At 36.9% G+C, this 19,510-nt stretch overlaps 1 protein-coding gene across 9 annotated transcripts in view; it reads left to right on the forward strand.

Annotated features, from left to right (window-relative positions):
- The window catches only part of Tpp2 (tripeptidyl peptidase 2), a 70,950-nt gene that overhangs the window by 43,060 nt on the left and 8,380 nt on the right, over window positions 1-19,510 (forward strand). For 5 of the 9 annotated variants that reach the window (XM_010604628.2, XM_010604630.3, XM_010604629.3 and 2 more), the window contains exons 16-25: window positions 854-960; window positions 2,026-2,180; window positions 3,300-3,416; window positions 3,628-3,728; window positions 4,940-5,036; window positions 5,882-6,019; window positions 7,214-7,458; window positions 7,712-7,790; window positions 9,531-9,569; window positions 14,934-15,085. In XM_010604628.2, the coding sequence (XP_010602930.1) occupies window positions 854-960; window positions 2,026-2,180; window positions 3,300-3,416; window positions 3,628-3,728; window positions 4,940-5,036; window positions 5,882-6,019; window positions 7,214-7,458; window positions 7,712-7,790; window positions 9,531-9,569; window positions 14,934-15,085 (1,230 nt within the window). Of the gene's footprint in view, window positions 1-853; window positions 961-2,025; window positions 2,181-3,299; window positions 3,417-3,627; window positions 3,729-4,939; window positions 5,037-5,881; window positions 6,020-7,213; window positions 7,459-7,711; window positions 7,791-9,510; window positions 9,570-12,066; window positions 12,230-14,933; window positions 15,086-18,821; window positions 19,180-19,510 lie in introns of those variants that run through there. The other 4 variants (XM_033760966.1, XM_033760967.1, XM_033760968.1 and 1 more) reach the window with 4 other exon arrangements.

Raw genomic sequence — 19,510 nt, forward strand, 5'->3', positions numbered from 1 at the left:
CTGTAGATCTCAGCCCATGAGATACGAAGGGTGAAGTTGAGATTAAATTTAAAGAGTGCGACTTACACGTGGGAAAACTGGACAGCAGTTAATTTCTGTCGTATGTCCCCTAGACATTGAGAGGAAGTCCCAGCAAGGCAGTATGTAAGAGCGCAGCTAGTCACACTGGCTCCTTCCAGAAGCTCTCCCAGCTCCCTTTGTGTGAGCCAAGCGCTCTTCTTCTGTTTTCCCCAACGCTTCTTTCTTCCCAGAGTTGAATGTCTCTAATGTTTTTTCTCTCCTCCCTAGCTTGTCTGGGACAAAGGATCTTATTTTACTACTGTTACATCTCAAGCCATGATTAAAGTAACTTTTTCACTCATTGCTCTTAAGACAGTGTCAGTAACAAAATGTTACCTTAGATTTCTAATATCTAGAACTCACTGTAGTCCAGAATCTGGTAATTAGAAAATCCTGTAAATAAATGCTATAAAGTTTCTTTAACAAAAAAGAGAGCTGTTTATAATGTGTTTATGTTTTGGGTTTTTTTTTTTTTTCTTTGTACCGGGGATTGAACTTGGGACCTTGTGCTTTAAGGGGAGGGCGGTGAAACCACTGAGCTCCATCCCCGGCCCTAATGTGTATATGTATATTAAATTATAAAGGAAACCAAGTTGAAGGAATCACCTGTACTCTTCTCCAGAGATTAACTCTGCTAACGTATTATAAAGCTGGGATCATAACTGTGCTTGCTGTTACGTAAGAAGTTTGTAACAAATAGCAGTGTAAGGTCTTGAAAAAGCAGTGAACTTACTGTGAATATGTAAGTATTTCTGAGACAGTGTCACATTCAATCATTTTTGTCAACTTTCAGAGTAAATGAGTCTTCACATTATGACCTCGCCTTCACAGATGTACATTTTAAACCTGGTCAGATTCGAAGGCATTTTGTTGAGGTTCCCGAGGGCGCAACCTGGGCTGGTAAGTGAAGGTAGTCTCTTGGCCTTTTATTTCCTCATATTCTAGCTCTGTAATAATGGTGCCACGTATGTATGAACCCAGTTTAAATTAATAGCCAACATTACTGAATATTTGAGACTTTGGGCTCTGCATTGGGTATTTTGCTCCAGTCATTCTGTTCGGTCCCATATGGTGGGTGGGTACCATTAGAAATGACTTATATTGGACTCAGAGTGCATTGTTGTCCATCCATGTAAATACAGATGTACCTCTTCTCAGTTTGTTGAAAATGAAATAATAAAATCACTTGATGTGAGAACATTCTTTGGGAGTTTGTCAAAAATGAAGTAACTCACCTGGTTTAGAAAGAGCCATTTGTCTTTTTAATTTCCCAAAGTGTCTTCCAATCATTTGTCTGTACGCATCCACTTGTCTGGCCCGTGCTGCCCCAGGAAATGCTAGGCTTTTCTAGGTTCTAAGAGCTGTATGCCCCCGGTCCTTGAGGACACAGGGCGGAGGGTGTTGTTCAGATGAACCACCTCTGGTCCTGCTTCACAGTGGCTCACCTGCCCTCCAGCTGAGCCTCACAGGAACCTGGCAGTGTGGCTCTGATGTGGCTTTCCATAAACAAACAGGGCAGAGACCAAATGAAGGAGAAGATACCAGGAAAGGTTAGCGGGGAAGTGATAGGAATGGCATTGGACAAGATAAATAAAGAGATTCCTAAAATTACAGCCCTAGGGAAATTGACTGGTTCTCAGATAAAACCAGAGGAAAGGTGGGATTTTCTAAGGTACCTGGTGAGGGTAATAGCATGTGCATCTGGAAACAGATGGCTGTGCCCTGGTCTTTGCACCACAGTGGCAGTTTGTTTCTATGCCAGTTTGTTTGCTTATTTCCCATAGGGTATCTTCTGCCTTTCCAGCTTTATCAGTATTCTTTTACTCTGTTCTTAAGGAAGTAGACTGTATGAAGGTTTCTTTTGACTATGTCATGTTATGCTAGATACATTATTCTCTAAACAGGTGGACATTATTGAAGTCACTTTAACAGTCAGAAATTTTGCTTCTTTCCTTCACCTTTTAGAAGTTACCGTGTGTTCCTGTTCTTCTGAGGTATCGGCCAAATTTGTTCTTCATGCAGTACAACTTGTAAAGCAACGAGCATATCGAAGTCATGAGTTCTATAAGTTTTGCTCTCTTCCAGAAAAAGGAACACTGACTGAAGCTTTTCCTGTCCTAGTAAGTTTAATTAACAGATGAAATCCAAAACTTTCTTTGCCTTTTGGTATGGGCTAAGGCCAAGCATGTGAATTTTAATTTTCCTTTATAGTTTGTACCCAGAGTACATTGGGACTGTGCATTTTGTTCATGCCAAAATAATGACATAGGAAGATAGAGTAGTCTAATTAAGGGTTCTTAAAACCAAGCCTTGGAGGTAAAAATTCATGTCTTTTTAACTCTGAATAATTTAGTAAAAAGTGCTAATCTGATAGATTCTGACACTTAGTAATTTGAACCCTGATTTAAACTGTTGCTCATTGTACTGTAGATTATTACCGTAGGCCAGGCTTTTCTTGGTAACTTCGTATATGCGAGGTAGTTGCTTCACAGGTGAAACTGTTACTGCTCCATATGTAATCTCCTCACAAAATGATAGATAAACCTACATAGCTATCTTGTTAGCCGATGTTAGCCATGAGACTAGTCCTTCCTCCACTGGAGGTGGGCACGCTGATCAGGTATTCTTTCTTATACTTGCTACTCCGTTTTCAGTGGGTTGGATATCTTGCCCACATCTCTTCGTGTCCTGATAATTTTATTTGTGTCCTTGTATCTGTCATTGTTATATAATTCATCTTTTTAAACTTGCTAATGAACAGTTTTTCTCTCCTTTGTATTTCTATTTCTTAACCAGGGAAAAAAGTATAAGTCACCATCATTTCATTTGTTTTAGTTAGCAGGCAGCTCTGAGCCCAAAATTAAATTGTGCCTTTTGAATGTGTCTTACAAAGTTGTAATATCCTTTTTTCTTGTCAGTATTCCCAATTATTTTTCTTATGGTCCAATTTTTATTCCACTTTTTCACTGGTATTATATGTGCTTTCAAAAGCTGCCTAGATCTTTTTGATAAAAAAAAAAACGTGATTATGTAAATGACTATTTAAATTTCTGCACCCATCCTTGCAGGTATGATTTAACACCTAGCAAAAACAGTAAAGTTTCTTTGAGTTTTCTTGCTATGTGTAAAAAAATAATTACTGTGAAACAGTTAATATATATATTTTGTAATTTGAGGAAAAACAGAGGAGTTATATATTGTAATCTGTCCTCTCTTTTTTTTTTTTTTTTTTAATACAGGGTGGGAAAGCAATTGAATTTTGTATTGCTCGGTGGTGGGCCAGTCTCAGCGATGTCAATATTGATTATACCATTTCTTTCCATGGGATAGTATGTACTGCTCCTCAGTTAAACATTGTAAGTCTTGTGGCCTTTCTGTCATTTTTCATGTCATTTATTTGTGTTAGTGGAAAATAATTTCATTGGTTAGATTTAGACCTTCACTGGCAGATTTACCCATGGTTCCAAAAATTGCAATAGACATTGTTCCTTGGTATATATAAACTTGAGACACAAAGTATTATGTCTTTATAGTTTAAGGAATTAATTTATTAACTATCTTTTATAGCATGCATCAGAAGGAATCAACCGTTTTGATGTTCAGTCTTCCTTAAAATATGAAGATTTGGCTCCCTGCATAACTTTGAAGAGCTGGGTCCAAACACTACGGTATCATTCATTACTTTGGGGTCTACAGATGCTGAATGTTTATGGGGGTAATCGCTGACACTCTTTGAAAACAGTTATTTTTTGTAATCCAGTATGTAACCCATACTGGAGGTAATATCCAGGTGCCCGCTGAGCTCTGGGAGAGGCAGCCCTGAACCAGCGTCAGTCTCACTGTCCCGAGGTTGTCCCATCAGACTGGGGGAGCTCAGGGTAGAGCCCGTTTGATCCCTTTGGGACAAGTTGGTGTTGACCTTTTCATTTCTTGACATAAAGTAGCAAGTTAGTAGGTATCTGACTGTCACTGTAATCCTTAGTGCGTCATTTTCAGAAATGATACCACTGGGGAGTCTTACAAATAGGAGAAGCCTGAGGACTCTACTATTTGTGCCTCAGTAGCTCCCAACGTGGAAAGCAGCACCCTGTGCTTCAGAAATGCCTTGTTTTTATTGTGTAATCTGACCTTAATGTTATCCTGTCAGCGCCTTGTCATAAGTACATTAAGATAGCCAGTTGTGGAGACTACTGGGTGACAGGAATGTTAAAGATACACTGCCTTCTCTAATTACCAATAAAAATAAAAACTTCCAACCTTTTGAAGGAGTATCTAACTTGTACCATCTCACTGTCTTTCCCCAGAATCTCAAAAATTGGAACTGCATTTAGAGTAGATTAATAAATTTTGCTGACATCTTCATACTAAAAACTTACTCTCCCAATCTCAGGGTTCTCCTTTATAAAACTCTGTATCTTAGTAACTTGCCTCGGAAGTCACTGAGGTTAAATGCTAATCCTTGGGTTAGGACAAGGGCCAAGTGTGGCCCTGGCAGATAGGGAGCTGCTGCAGGGCTGCTGTGGTCTGTGCAGTGCTATGGGCTATTTGGATGAATGGGTTCTAGTCAAACCCTGTCCTTCTGCACAGTCACCCTAGTGCTGGATTTGATTAAAAGCTATTTGCAACATTAGACAGTGTTTTTATCATGAAAAGATTATGTTTGTAGTGTTTATTGCAAAATTTCAACTGTATTGCTGTAATTCAGGCAATAAAGAATTACATCTATTCATGATTAAAATGTTATAAAGTATGCTGTAAAGAATTCCCAAATGCTTATCTTTCACTTTTGGTAACATGTTATAGATTTTTGTTCCTTATAATTTAATGTCTTAGTAAATGAACTCTTGAATCAAATCACTTCTTATTATTATTATTACAGCCCAGTGAGTGCAAAAACAAAACCTTTAGGATCAAGAGATGTTTTGCCAAATAACCGTCAGCTTTATGAAATGGTCCTGACATACAACTTTCATCAAGTAAGTGTTTATTAGGTACACCTAGTGATGAACTTTGGTGTTTTATGAGTCATACAATCACAAAAGGAGGGATATTATAAATGGTGTTATATGAATTGGAGTTGTTACTAACATTGGGTAATTTGGACTTGTTCTTAGGAGATTGTGATTTCGAATTATCTGAATACTAGTCAGATACATATGAAGTCACAAAGTGTAAATTGCTGAGCACCTGGCTGTTGAGCCTTCGTTTGATGATCATTGATAACTGGCCATTGGTGGGGAGAATGAAATACTACACTTCTGCTTATGGTGTTGGCCCCGACTGCCTTTTGTGAAGGGAGATATTGGAAGAGTGAAAAATCAGTTAACTTCTAAGTAGAATGACTGGTGAAAGTAACTGAGACCAGTGTCAATGTTGGGTCATAGGGTTTTCTTAGGATCAGTAAAATTTTCATAAAACTGCTACTGAGCAGGTTTTAATATTGATAAGATAAAATATTTCAGCGAATTATTAGATTTCAATTATATAAAGTAACTAAAGGCCTGAAGATTATTGCTTTATTAAGGAATATAAATTTGTGCATTTAAAAGTTTGCAGATGTCCCTTTAATTAATGCCAAGATTCTAGATGTTCTGCATTTGCAAACTTTTTACACAAAGGTTTAATGCTTTAATGAAAGTCTTACATCAGTAACTTAAAAATCTATATTACACGGCTGAGGATGTAGCTCAGTGTCACCACCCCTGCCTCACAAGTACAAGGTCCTGAGTTCGATTCCCCAGTACCAAAAAAAATCTATATTAGAAACATGTAAACAGCGTCAAATAATCTTTCTCTCTCTCATTTTTTTTTTTTTATATAGCCCAAGAGTGGAGAAGTAACTCCAAGCTGCCCACTTCTGTGTGAACTGCTATATGAGTCAGAATTTGACAGCCAACTGTGGATTATTTTTGACCAGAACAAAAGACAGATGGGTTCAGGTGACGCCTATCCACATCAGGTATAAAGCTAACAGTGATTTTTTTTTTTTTCTAGTTAACAGAATCTATCTGATGAACTAATAAATCTCTGATTTCTTGCTATGACAATATTTATGTTTCTAAAAATAGCTTAGTTTTGTATCCAGTGTTTTCACAAAAGAGGCTCCCTTGAGTCTTGTAGTTGTTGAGGAGACTGCTTGGACAACTCTGACGGTGTCTGGTTGAGCCGATCGTGTTGGAGGGTGAAGGAAGTCAAAGGGTGGCGCTTCCCGGCCAGCACAGCCTTTGGGTTGGACCCAGGCCCTACACATGTGCTCCGCGCAGCATCTTACACACCCTGCTCCCCTCTCCTAAGGTGTGAGCACCTGATGGGCATCCCGGTCCGGGTAGGGTAGAGGCCATTGAAGCAGTGGCTTCCACATACTGGGGCCTTCAGATGTTCTTCCTCATTTCATCACTATAAGGAAAAGCATCTTTTAGTCATATGACTGAAAGAAATTTCATCCCTAATTGAAGTTTTGTTACAGAGAATAAGATGATTCTGTAACATTTTTAATTCGTGCTAAACAATGAAAATAATTTATGGAGGATTTTTCAGTTAGTCATTCAAGGAATTATATATTTGTTTTGTCAAAGCAAGCAAAAGTCTCATCAGCATGGAGTAGATTAGTGCAGTTTAATTATTTCAGTGCCTTAAAAATCTCAGAACAACATGTTAACGAGGTAGATCGGAATAGCTTTATATTCCTTGATTTTGCTGGGTTCCTGTGTTTCCTGTTCACAGTAAACAGGTGTAGCATCTTGTTTATGATGTAAAAATTACTGGCGGTCCTGTGCATGCATACACACGCATGGGTGCTTGTCTCAGAAGTTACACAGCACCTCCCTTTCGCATGTTTTTGGCGTTATGTACATGTCTCTCAGGACCAGTGGACTGGTACTGCTTTTATCATTCTTGAGCAGACACTGATTTAGCTGAGAATGTGGGAGTTTTCTGTCAGAGGCAGAAGTGACAACCTCCCTTTTACTCTCTCTGACTTTTGAGAGCCACTGGGAGTCCCTGGTCCCATCTGCTTGCCAGCTCACTGGGGACTTTATGTAACTGTGTGCAGCCTGCACTGTCCTGAGTGTGTAAGTGGGACTGGTTCTCCTTGTTGTCTTACAGTCATCTTGGTTTACTTATTTTTCTCCACTGTTCCCATTTTTTTTCTCAGTATTCTTTGAAATTGGAGAAAGGTGATTATACAATTCGACTACAGATTCGTCATGAGCAAATCAGTGATTTGGAGCGTCTCAAAGATCTTCCATTTATTGTTTCTCATCGGTTGTCTAATACCTTGAGCTTGGATATTCATGAAAATCATAGCCTTGCCCTTCTAGGAAAGAAGAAGTCAAGCAATTTGACATTACCCCCCAAATACAACCAGCCGTTCTTTGTTACATCCCTACCTGATGATAAGTAAGTGATGATTTTGCTGATACTTAACTCCTGTATTAATACACTGTGGTCTTTTCAATGTGAGTTCATTACATGAGGGAAAAATTATACTAGGTTGTCATTTACCATTTGGGGGTGAAATTCTCTCTCTGAGTTTTGAAATCATAAACATGAGAAATATTTAGGGAATGATTTTTATGTTTTGCCCTGAATTATCTATTTTTGTGAAACTTTCTCTTTTGTTGCTTTTTCCCCCTTTTAATCCTTTTACTAGAATACCTAAGGGGGCAGGACCTGGATGCTACCTTGCAGGATCGTTAACACTGTCAAAGAGTGAACTTGGCAAGAAAGCTGTAAGTATTAGGCATTTTACACTAAAAGTGCCAATTCCAAATTTGTATTTCTTTAAAAGTGGGAATTATTTCCACATTTCAGAATGGGTAGAAGAAAATACAGAGGGAGAGTCCTTGAGTTACTAGAGAGGATGAATTAATATCTGGCTGTCTTTTAAAATGTGCCATATCTTTTAAATATTTAATATTCTTTTTCAAAAGTCTACATCCTCAGGCCCTCAACTTTATCATAGCTCAGTGGCTGATACATTTGAACTACTTGCAAAACATGTACATCCAAATTACACTTGGCTTAAGGAAATGAGATGTTTAAAATTACAATAGGCTATAGAATTTTAACTGACATAATATTAGGGATATTGAAATAAAACCAACCAGAACGATTACAATGAACAATATTGTTCGCACTTGTATAGACCTTTGTCTTACTGGAATCTTTTATAAGTATGTAGATGAAATAGCTCCTTTCACATTCTCATTTACAGTTTCAAAATTACGCTTTTTTTAGAAATAGTTTCCGGTTGTAATAATTTAGAGATGAATGTTAACACCTTTATGAGTTTCTCCTCAAGTTTTTCCCATCTATGTTTTCATCAGAATTTATTATGAGAATGGTATTATGCAAGTCTGTCACCTTTTGTCACAGTATAACTTGAGTTCCGTACCACAAAGGTTGTCATTCTTACAGTTCTTAGCTAAGTTAAGTCTGCTATCTAATGCTGGAACTAGAAAAGCTGCCAAAATGTTAAAAATGTACTTAATTCTTGTCACTTCTGAACTAATATCATTTGTTTATTGTCATTGAAGCAAAGTTTGCAAATTTTGTGCTTAGAAAAAATTGTTTACCATGACATTTCTTGGGTCTTCATTTTATTCTGTTTGTGCATACAGACTTTAGTATAATTTGAAATAAATCATTAATTACTTTTGGAATTCATACATGCACTATTTAAAAAATGTTAGTCATCTTTATTTGTAGATGTCTTTTTATAGGGAGCATAGCTGCTTTCGGTGTGAGGCCATAGCTATGAATTTTGCAGCCAAATGACAGATAACCCTTCTGAAAAGTTTGGTAACAGAAAAAGAGTTAATGAAAGGATGCTTTTAGCAATTCAGAAATAGTACTTCCTGGTTGTATTGTTTTAGAGGAAATTTTGAAATTAAATTATAAATGAGTGGGTTTAATTATAATTAGTTAGCTATAGTTAGAAATTAGACTTTCTTAGGAGAGCAGTAACCTAGAGCTATTAATTATAAACTTTTTTATATTGTTTGTTTATTCTTGCCCTAGTAATTTTTCATTTCTTACATTTTTGATAGTTGGGAAGGTAACTGTCAGTTTTACTTCTCTTTTGACTTTCACAATAACCCTGATGCTTTTTATAAAAGTTTATAGGCTTGTGTTTGTCATAACATTCTCTGAAATCAGATTCTGCAGACTGTCAGCTAAATTTAGTATTTTAAAAAATATTTTCCTAATGGAGTTTGATCACTAAATATTTTAGATAAAAGGCTGAAAACACTTTAGTACAGTATATTTGAGTTCATTATTATTTAGGCAGTTAAAGTGGCAGTGTTGCCTTCTTTGAAAGCATACCACTTTGATCACAGACCTGACCCTTCTGAGCGCGGTGACACATACCAGTGGAACATAAATTGGAAGAAATTTAGACCAAGGTGGTGTCTCCATCCTGTGTAGTTTATGCATGTTTTCTTACAGAATGTCGTTCTAACTCCCAGGGGCAGTCTGCAGCAAAACGACAAGGAAAATTTAAAAAGGTACTGATTGTCAGTTCTTAAAAACAATATCTTAAAGCCTTATTTACATATTAAACTTTTTTCCTGTCCCTTGTAAATCTTTTTTTAAAAATTCTCTCCCTTAGTTTCCTTTCTTTATGTTCTGCAGTATAATGCTCTCAGCTCTACCCACAAGCAATGTTGACACACTGCTTTTCTAAAGGTTTTTTCCCATAAATTGCTAGACAATCCCTGTCTCTCCTATGTAGAAAAATTGTAATGCTATTCATTTCTTGTTACAGATAGTAATAAAATTAAAATTTTCTGTAAAGTTCCATAAAAGATGAATGTGATATTTTAGCCATAGAGCCCAAAGCACTTAGTTTTTTAAAATTTTCAAAGTATGTGTTAACTCAGTGAATTGATTAATAAAATATACCAATTTTTTAAAGTGAAGTTTGCTCCCTACTCTTGAATCTCTAGTTCTTCAAGGACAGAGACAAAAAGAGCAGTGAAGATAATTTTGAACTGTGGACAGAAAATTAAAGTTTGAGAATAGAAACATTTTTAAAACCTGGAGTGGCCTGCTCAACTTCCCTACAGGGTGTTAGACCATCTTTATTGCATGCTAGAGCCAAATTTTGTCTCAAAAAAAGAAAGTTCCTACCTCAGGTGTTTCTAAAGAAAGGAACATGTTAAATGAACACCCCTGACTCTTTGGTATAACCTCACTGACGTCCTTTAGCATCTCAGTGCTTTCTTTCCTTCAAGTAGGAAGTCTTACATGGGAGAATCCTTAGCATTTGAAGATATAAGTAAAGATAACTTTGTTGTTTAATTTTTAGTGATAGAGAACTAGGAATCACTATTTTACAATAAATAAAATTCCTTTATTAAAAAATACTCTGGGGCCAGGGATGTAGCTTAGTGGTTCCGGCACCTGCTTCACAAGCACAAGGACCGGAGTTTGATTCCCGGTACTAAAAAAAAAAAATACTCCAAAATTTTTATTTATTGTGTAATGATGAATACTTTGTTCAAAAAACAATCATCTTTCTAGGTAGAAGACAAATACTCAGCTGCATGTGGGGGAGCATTATAAATTCATTTATAGGAATATAACAAGCATTTTTTAACTCTTTCCTTGCATGTATTGACATGTAAATTTTGGGTTATGCTGAAAATAGTTTGAGAGTTGCAAAAAATAATAATGTGAAAGTCACTGCTTTGGAGAATGGGGAAGAGGTATTCAAGGAACCCATGAAAAATAGGAGATTCATATCACCTAGAGCACAGCCGGGTTTTTTGCTTCCTTTGTATATCTTGGCTAACCTTTAGAATTTTGGTGGATTTTGTTCGGAGTAGTTTGTACAGGGTAGAAACATAATGAATGAATAAAATTATTACTTGATGGTTAGCAAAGTTTCATATAAAGAACTTGGCAGCCAGAGTTACCTCTACCTATTCCTTCCTCTCTTCAGAAGACGCACACAATGAAACTCTTATTTAGAAAATAAGCATTGTAAGGGCTGGGGATTTAGTTCAGTGGTTGTGCTGCCTGCTTCACAAGCGCAAGGACCTGATTTTGATCCCAGTACTGAGGAAAAAGAATAGAAAATAAGCATTGTAGACAAATTATAAGAAAACTACATGCATATGTGTAATGGGAAAGAATTTAATTTTAACAGATCATAAGTAGCATTAAATATATTAATCTATAATACTTTGCATAAAACTTTTATGAATTTATGGTTGTCAATTTGAGAACCTCAGAGATTTACATTTTTTGAATAGAATTTGAATGGTAACGTGTTATGCTGGCCAAAGAATGGTCATTGGTTTGTTGAGTATGGCTGAATATTTTTCAATTTAAACACGAATGAGACACTTTATAGATGGCTAGAATAATGTCTTGTTAGGTATCTACTAAAGAGAGCTCTTTACAGCTTTTCTGCTTTGAAGAGTTTTTTTTTAACTATCTTTTTAAACCATAGTCGAGATACAAAGATTTGAGGTGCAAAGTCATTTCTACTAAACTGAACCGGCACCAAGTCTTTGAGAGGTAAATTGAAAGAATACTCCTTTATAAAATGAACAAATGATTATGACAATACAAATGGAAAATAGCTACATTTTTCTTTTTATTAGAAAATAAAACTGCTGTATTTTGGAGGAAGAAGTGTTCTGGAGACTCAAACCCAGGGATGTGTGCTAAGGAACATTCTCCCACCCAGCTATACCCTCAGCTCCCAGATTGATTGATTGATTGATTGATTGATTGATTGATTTATTTATTTATTTATTTATTTATTTATTTATTTATTTATTTATTTATTTTAGATTGATTGAGATTGATTGATTGATTGATTGATTTATTTATTTATTTATTTATTTATTTATTTATTTATTTATTTATTTATTTTTTGGTACTGGGGATCAAACTCAGGCCCTTGCGCTTTTGAGGCAGGTAGTAGAGCCACTGAGCTAAATCACTGGCCCACCAGATTTATAATTTTAATAATAAAAACTTTTTAACCAGGTGTGTTGTTGCATACTTGTAACCTCAGCACTCAGGAGCCTGAGGTAGGAGGATCACTGAGAGTTTGAGGCCATCCTGATCTACACAGTGAGTTCAAGACCAATCAGAACCTCATAGCGAGATTATGTCAAAAAAGAAAAAGAAAAAAAGACCAATAATAATAAAAACTTCTTGTCCTGAAATACTTTATAGGATTGTACTAACATTTATAATTGTACTAATTGAAGAGGCTTGATCTTTTTTCCTCAAATAATTCATTATAATCTTTTCTTCCTTTTGTATTTTTAGTGATAATTTAAGCTTGCCATGGTAGGACTTCTCATTTTACAAGTCTTTGCTAGTTGTTTATTAGAAATGAACTTTACTGGATTGTTCATTTTGAATTCAGTTCTGTTTTCTAGCCTCTGTACTAAACAATCCTAGCAAATGCCTCTCCTCCAACTTCAGAGGAGAAAGTGCCTCTCCACACAGACGCTTCCTTCCCAGAAGCTCACCTTCCCCAGGCCTGGGACACAGGGCTATTAGAGTACCTGGGGCCTGTCATGGTCCAGCACAGTGGATGGTGAAGACGGAGATTCCCGAGAAGAGAGAACCATGTGAGCAGAATGTTAGACACTGCGGCAGGTCCCATGGTGCTGAACAGATAGCCCACAAGCATACTGTTCGCTAGGAACTTGGTGGTAGCTCACTGGCCCTTTTGCAAACCCTTTTCCATGGCTCTGCCCAAAGCTGCACCCACTGGCTGCACCCAGGGAGGGGTAACCTCCAGGAGAGGACAGGGATGGGCAGCAGGTTCTTGAAATAGCAAGCACAAGAGTAGACCTGTTTCTGTTCCCAGCCTTGGCTTCTCATCAGCTCCTTTTGCAGGCCCTGGCTTCCGACCTCAGGGGAAGAGGGAGTCAGTCGGCTTCGGGTAGGTTTGTATAGTGTCCCACTCAGTTTCTCTGCAGTTTAAATGAGTTGTGAGGGCATTGTAGTTCTGTTTTGTGTTGGAGTGAATACTATTAGAACTACAACAGTACTTCCTTATATTTGTTGTTATTTTATACCCCCATGCTGAGTTTGAGAACCTCATTAAAATAGCATTCATACAGTATATACACCTTAAAATCCTAATTGGGGGAATAAGAGTTTGCAATACTAATTTTCTGAATTTTTTTCTCAAATACTATGATGAGGACATTAAAAGTCTTCTTGGTAATAATTTGTTCCAGTTCTACAAATTTTGTTAATTAAAATTATGAGATTTTTAATAGTTTTAATATCAATCTGAAAGTGTATAATTTGAGAAATTGACTTAATAAATAATGTACCAGAAAGAAATCTAGCACGTGTTGTGTGTAATTTCACTTCCCCAACAGTGCATCACTTTTTGAAAGAAAAAGACCTATGTGCTATAGAACAGATGTCACTACACTCCGTTTCTCTGTTCTCTTCAAAGCAGCACATCTCATAAGCGCCGTGGGCCTGTCTGCTCCCCTGCTCTGTAGCTCCCCACGCCCCCCCGACTGCCCAGGATCACTGCCAGGTTTCCTGGTCGCCTCCATCCCCACGACACACCGTCTCGGCTCAGTCACACTCCATTTTTTTCTTGATGATGGTTTTTCCATGACCCCAGATTTTTGCTTTCTTTCTTCTTGACCACAGAACTTTCACAAACAAGAATTCTTAAAATTTCCGCATCTCCTATCCTTGCTGGCCTTGCCCATTCCATTGTTTTCAATGCCATCAACAAATACTGTCAGTTTACCTTCAAAGGGTATAGCAGGTCTCGTCATTGTCTTCTGTTTCCTGCACAGCCTAGGGGTCCCTGGGTTTGCTTAGTACCTTATTCTCCCGCTTTTATTTTTTTGTGTGTGCCTCTGCTTTTGTTTTATAAGATTCATTCTCTAAATATTAATGAGCTATTAAAATCCAAATACAGTACGTTAATCCATAGGATTGAGTCATTAAGCAAAAAGCAAAGTTATTAACCATGTCTATAATCAATACCATGCATAAAAGTCTTGTGGTAGGCTTTTCTCTATAGTAAAAAATGAATTTTTTAAAAACTGTATTGCATCCATCCTGTATACTGTGGTTGCTGCCCACTTTCTCAGTGTATGTAACGGCTTTTCACACACCACGCTCAGGTTTTGTACTCGCTCTCTTCTGCCTTCAAACAATAATTCCTGTGCTAGATGGGCTTCCCCCTCTCTTCATTTAGGTTACTTAGGTTTGTTTAGATTCATTCACATTTGTCATTAGGTTCACTTAGCTTTCTGTAGCCCTTTGTGTAACTGTCTGTCCTTTCCATCTGCTTTCCTCTCTGCATCTCCTGTGGTGTCTCTGTCAGAAGTGATTCCCTTGCCTGTGTGCTCACTGCCTACCTTCCCAGTAGAGTGTGACATGTGGAAGGGCAGGAGGGGGAACCACTGCTGCCCCTTGCCTGTCAGTGTTACCGGCAGGCACATGGCTGGGTCTCCAGGCATCCTGTGCATTTCATGGAGGAAGCAGTAAATATTTCCTTCAAACCACTTAGAAACAATCTCTTCTCTTTTTAATTTAACTTCTTTCTTCCCATGCTTAGATTTAAAATGTGAAAGGTCAGTGTACTTTTGTCATTAGTCTGTCAGTTAAAGCTGAGAGTACTAAATACACTGAAATGAACAGTGTGCTCTTACTTCCTTTACTTTAAAGTTGCTATGAGAAAAGTTTGGGGAGAAAAATACTATGATTGTAGATTCGCATTTTTTATGTGTTATGACCCTTGGAATCTGTAAAGTGATGTAGTACAACTCGAACAATCCATGTTATATTCAGCTACAGAAGATGATTTTTAAAATATAAAGTTAAGCATATTAATATAAGAATCTCCATATTCGCAGGATGTAATCCCTGTTCATTACTACCTAATACCTCCACCAACAAAGACTAAGAATGGCAGCAAAGACAAGGAAAAGGATTCAGAAAAAGAAAAAGATTTAAAAGAAGAGTTTACTGAAGCTTTACGAGATCTTAAAATTCAGTGGATGACAAAGTAGGTTTCTGAGTGAATTTTAATCCCCTAAATACTATGTTTTCCCAACTAGAATAATAATGTGTATATCCATAAGTTGTATTCAGAACTGTGAACAGTGGAATGTAGAATTACAAGTGTTTTGAATTTTTTTATGTATTTATATTAATTTTTATTGTTTTTTGGTACCAGGATCGAACTTGGGACCTTGCACTTACAAGGCAGGTGGCAGCACCACTGAGCTATATCCCGGCCCTTTGTTAATTTTTATAATTAACTTTTGTGATAAAAATGTTTATATTTTCTTACTTTAGTCACATTCTAATTAGCTTCTTTCTTATTGTAATCACTTACTCTAATTTGCTCCTGAAGAGAATCTTGCTGGAGGGCATAAAAAGGAAAAGAAAAATAACTTTTCCTACCAATAAACTCAATAAAAAGAAAAAAAAATTTTTTTAAAAAATACCTTTTCCTGCCCTCTAAAGGTAACCATTATCCCTTTATTATTTCTCTCACACACAGAGTGGTGAGAATGATAACACGTCCCAGTTTCCCAGTTATCTTTGGAATGTGAGCATTTCAGTGTTTTTTGTTGTTGCTGATTTGAGACAGGGTCTCATTATGTAGTTCAGGCTGGCCTTGAACTCACAGTGATCCTCCTGCTTCAGCCTCCCAAGTGATGGGATTACCACACCCGGCTCTTTATAAAGTACTATTTTAAGTGATTACATGGTTTATGGTTCTATGGATTGCAACACAATCTGTTGAAACATTTTCTTTAGCGTATATATTTATAGTTTTTTTGTAATGCTGTGATAAACCTTTTTATACATAAAGATTTCTTAAAACTTCCATTAGATAGGACAGTGTAATTATTGAATCAAGTATTAATTTTTAAGTCATCTTGATGTTTGCCAAATTTCACCCTCTGCAAACATAATTTCTGTCCCCTCCAGCTGTTTGCTCGTACTACAAGATACTGTTTTAAATTGCATTTCTCTAGCTGTCAAAGTTGAGCTTTTAACCACTTAGTTTACCCCAGCAAGTCACTCAGCAGTACATTTGTTTACGTACTGACTGTACTGAGCTTTGGGCAGGGGTCATTTCAACTAGTCGATTCTTGTATTAAATAAATTTGATAAAATTCTATTACATTTACTGTTACCTAAATTAACAAAAAATATGCAATTTTGGTCATCTTATGTTTATATAATTGGACTGGTAAGTGAGTAAAATATTACCCATTATATAATTTCTATCACTTGAATATATTCTTTGCTCATACTTCTATCAGAATATTAGATTTTTTTGTCAGTTTATAATTAAGGTAAAAAATATTAATACTTTTCTGTACTTTTCACATGTTCTCCACCTTATTTTTTGATTGTCTCAGTTTTTATGTGGCAGTTTGTTCTGTGTAGTTGAATCAGTTGCTTTTTCCACTTGTTGCACAGTATTTCTTTCACGACTAGTTTTCTGTGACAGACCTCATCAGCTGGCTTTAAATGCCTTTGTAGCTCCAGTTCTTAGAGTAGAAGTCTTCATTTTGTAAGAGGAATCTCCATTGTGGTGGCAGCTCCGTACACCTTCTCATTTAAAACTTCAGTTGTGTCTCCACCAGAAGTCAAAGCAGTGTGCCAGTCTTTGCGGACTTAGGACATTACAAGTGGATGAGAATATGATCTGAATTCCTCAGAGTGAAATTGCGGAGATTGACTTGCAGTGTGACAGCGTGGAGAGCCCCACAGTTCTGCTCCCCCGTAAAACTACTAAAAACTATCTTTTAAAGAAACAACCTTCCAAAGCCGGGTGTGGTGGCGCACACCTGTAATCCCAGCACTCGGGAGGCTGAGGCAGGAGGATTGCTGTGAGTTTGAGACCAACCTGGGCTACATATTGAGTTCCAGGTCAGTCTCAACTACACAGTGAGACCCTGTTTCAAAAAACCAAAAAAAAGAAAGAAAAAGAAACAACCTTTCAAATTACTGGAAAGGTTTTTAAAGGCACACAGAATAAAATAAAATATCTTTTCAGAAATGTCTTCAGACATTTGGCAAGAAAGGTCAATGTATCATGGTATTTCAACCAAGACCATTGCGCTACCAGTCACATGAGAAGGAAACTTCAGATTTGTGTCACTGTAAACCCACTTCGTAATGAGAGGGAAGACTGTCTGCCAAGGAGGAGCCAGGAAGTTCCTCCTGTCCTGCCCAGCTGCCTGTCATATTGCTAAGTGCCAGCCCAGCGTGCTCAGGGAGTGGGGGCTCCCTGCTGCACTACACATCCCTGTTCCGCACTGGGAGGTACTGTGGAGAACACGGGCCCAGTGCCTGGGAAGCTGTGGTTCCACCCCTGGCGAGGCAGGCCGAGAAGTCGTCAGGCTCCTGTCCTTCATCAGAAGTGCTCAGCTCTGAGAGCAGGGCCATCGCCCAGCTCTGGGGGGGTCGCACTCAGATTCTTTGATAAGGCACAGATAGCTCCTAATTTCTTCTCAAAGGAACTGACTTCATTTGCTGCCAAAGATGGGGAAATTCATACATAAGGGCTCTCAGAAACTGGGGATGGTGGGGGTAAATAAAAAATGAACAGAGCCTCAAAGAAATGGGACACCATTTGTACACCGGAATACGTGTAATATAAATACCGATAGACAAGACGGAGAAAACAAATAATGATTGAAAACTCTCCTTATTTATTGAAAAACATTTAGTGAACTTTAAGTAAAAATATACAAAAAGACCTCCACGGATTTATCAGTCACACACTATGTTTCAGTCAACGGTGGACCACATATAAGATAGTGGTCTCATAAGATTGTACTGCACATGAAAAACTCTTGTTGCCTGGTGATATACTGTGGCACAGCATAAAACAGTTCAAGTGTTTCTGGCAAGACTGGTATAAACTTGCTGTGCTACCAGTCATATAAAAGTATAACACGTATAATTATGTACAGTACGTAGTACTTAATAATGATAACTGACCATGTTATTCATTTATGTGTTTACTATACTTTTTTTCATTGCATTATGCTAGTATCTACTAAAAAGGTTTTCCTGTTAGTATGCATATTAGCACATGCCGCAGCCTCATCTATAACATCTTTTGATTGCTGCAAAGAGCTACACTGAATGGTGGTCTATTCATCTAGGCTTGTGTAAGTACATTCTATAATGTCCACACAGTGACAATCACCTAAAAATGAATTTCTCATAAAGTGCCCCACCATTAATTGACAAGTGACTATATCATGGTAAAATTGTTGAAGGTCAAGATAGAAAAATCTTGAAAGCAAAAGAAGAGCTATTATCACTTAAAAGGGAACCTCTTTGAGGTTAACAGCTGAATTCTGAGCAGAGATAGTTATGGTCAATGATACAGTGCATTCAAAATCATCATAAAACCCAACTTTCCATTCTACAGCCAACAAAAACTATCTTTTAAAAGTGAAAGCACAGTAGACATTCCCAGGAATATAAAAACTAAGAGGATTTGTTGTTAGCAGACCCACCTCCCAAGAATTACTAAAAAGGTCATCCTGAAAGCAGGTGACCTGACAGGAATTTGGGTCCTCCTTGGTGGAAATGGGGAGAAAACACTATAAAAGTAATTATTATAGAATTGTAAAACACTGCATAAATGCATATTTGTTTGCCTTTTTTCTCTTGATTTAAAGTGCAGTTGTATCAGTGTTGTACATTTATTACTAGTCCTGTAGCAGTGAATTGCAATATTGTGTCATACATTTTTTAATTAGGACACAAAGGAGGTGAGTGGGAACAGAAGTGTGTTGGCTAAGGAAAAGATAATAAAGTAACAATGAATTGCTTCATTTGTGACCTTAGCAGATGTAACGTATGGAACAATAAAACCACACAAGTAAGAAAATGGAGTTGTAAAAGGTTAGTGTTTGTACATCTTACTAGAATTAGGAAAAATCTGACGCTGACTCTTCTGAGTCAAGATGTATGTAGTAAGCAGTCACTTAAAAAGTAACAAACTCAAAAAATTAGTAAAGAACTCTAAATGCTTATTAGAAAATACCTGTACAAAAGAAAGCCAAGAAGGAACAAAAAAAACACAGAACATATAGATAACAAAACATAAAATGGCAGAAATAAGCCCAGATATATCAACATTAAAAGAAAATTGAAAGCAAATCCTTTTGCAATAACATAAAAAAATACATAGGAATAAATTAAGCAAAAAAAAACCCAAAATTTAAAATGCTGTACAAAAAAACAATAAAATATTCTACCAATCATAAGATACTGCTGATAAAAATTAAAATCAGTTATGGAAAAATTATCCCACACTCATGAATTAGATTTAATAGTTATAGTATCTCCCGTTTTGATGTGAAGATTAAGCACAACCTTCCCTCCCCCAGGAAATCCTCACTGAAAACTTGAAATTAACAAACTGATTCTATAATCCATACAGAAT

The sequence above is a fragment of the Fukomys damarensis genome, unplaced genomic scaffold, assembly GCF_012274545.1.
Source record: "Fukomys damarensis isolate Sample0158 unplaced genomic scaffold, DMR_v1.0_HiC HiC_scaffold_6, whole genome shotgun sequence".
Lineage (NCBI taxonomy): Eukaryota > Metazoa > Chordata > Mammalia > Rodentia > Bathyergidae > Fukomys > Fukomys damarensis.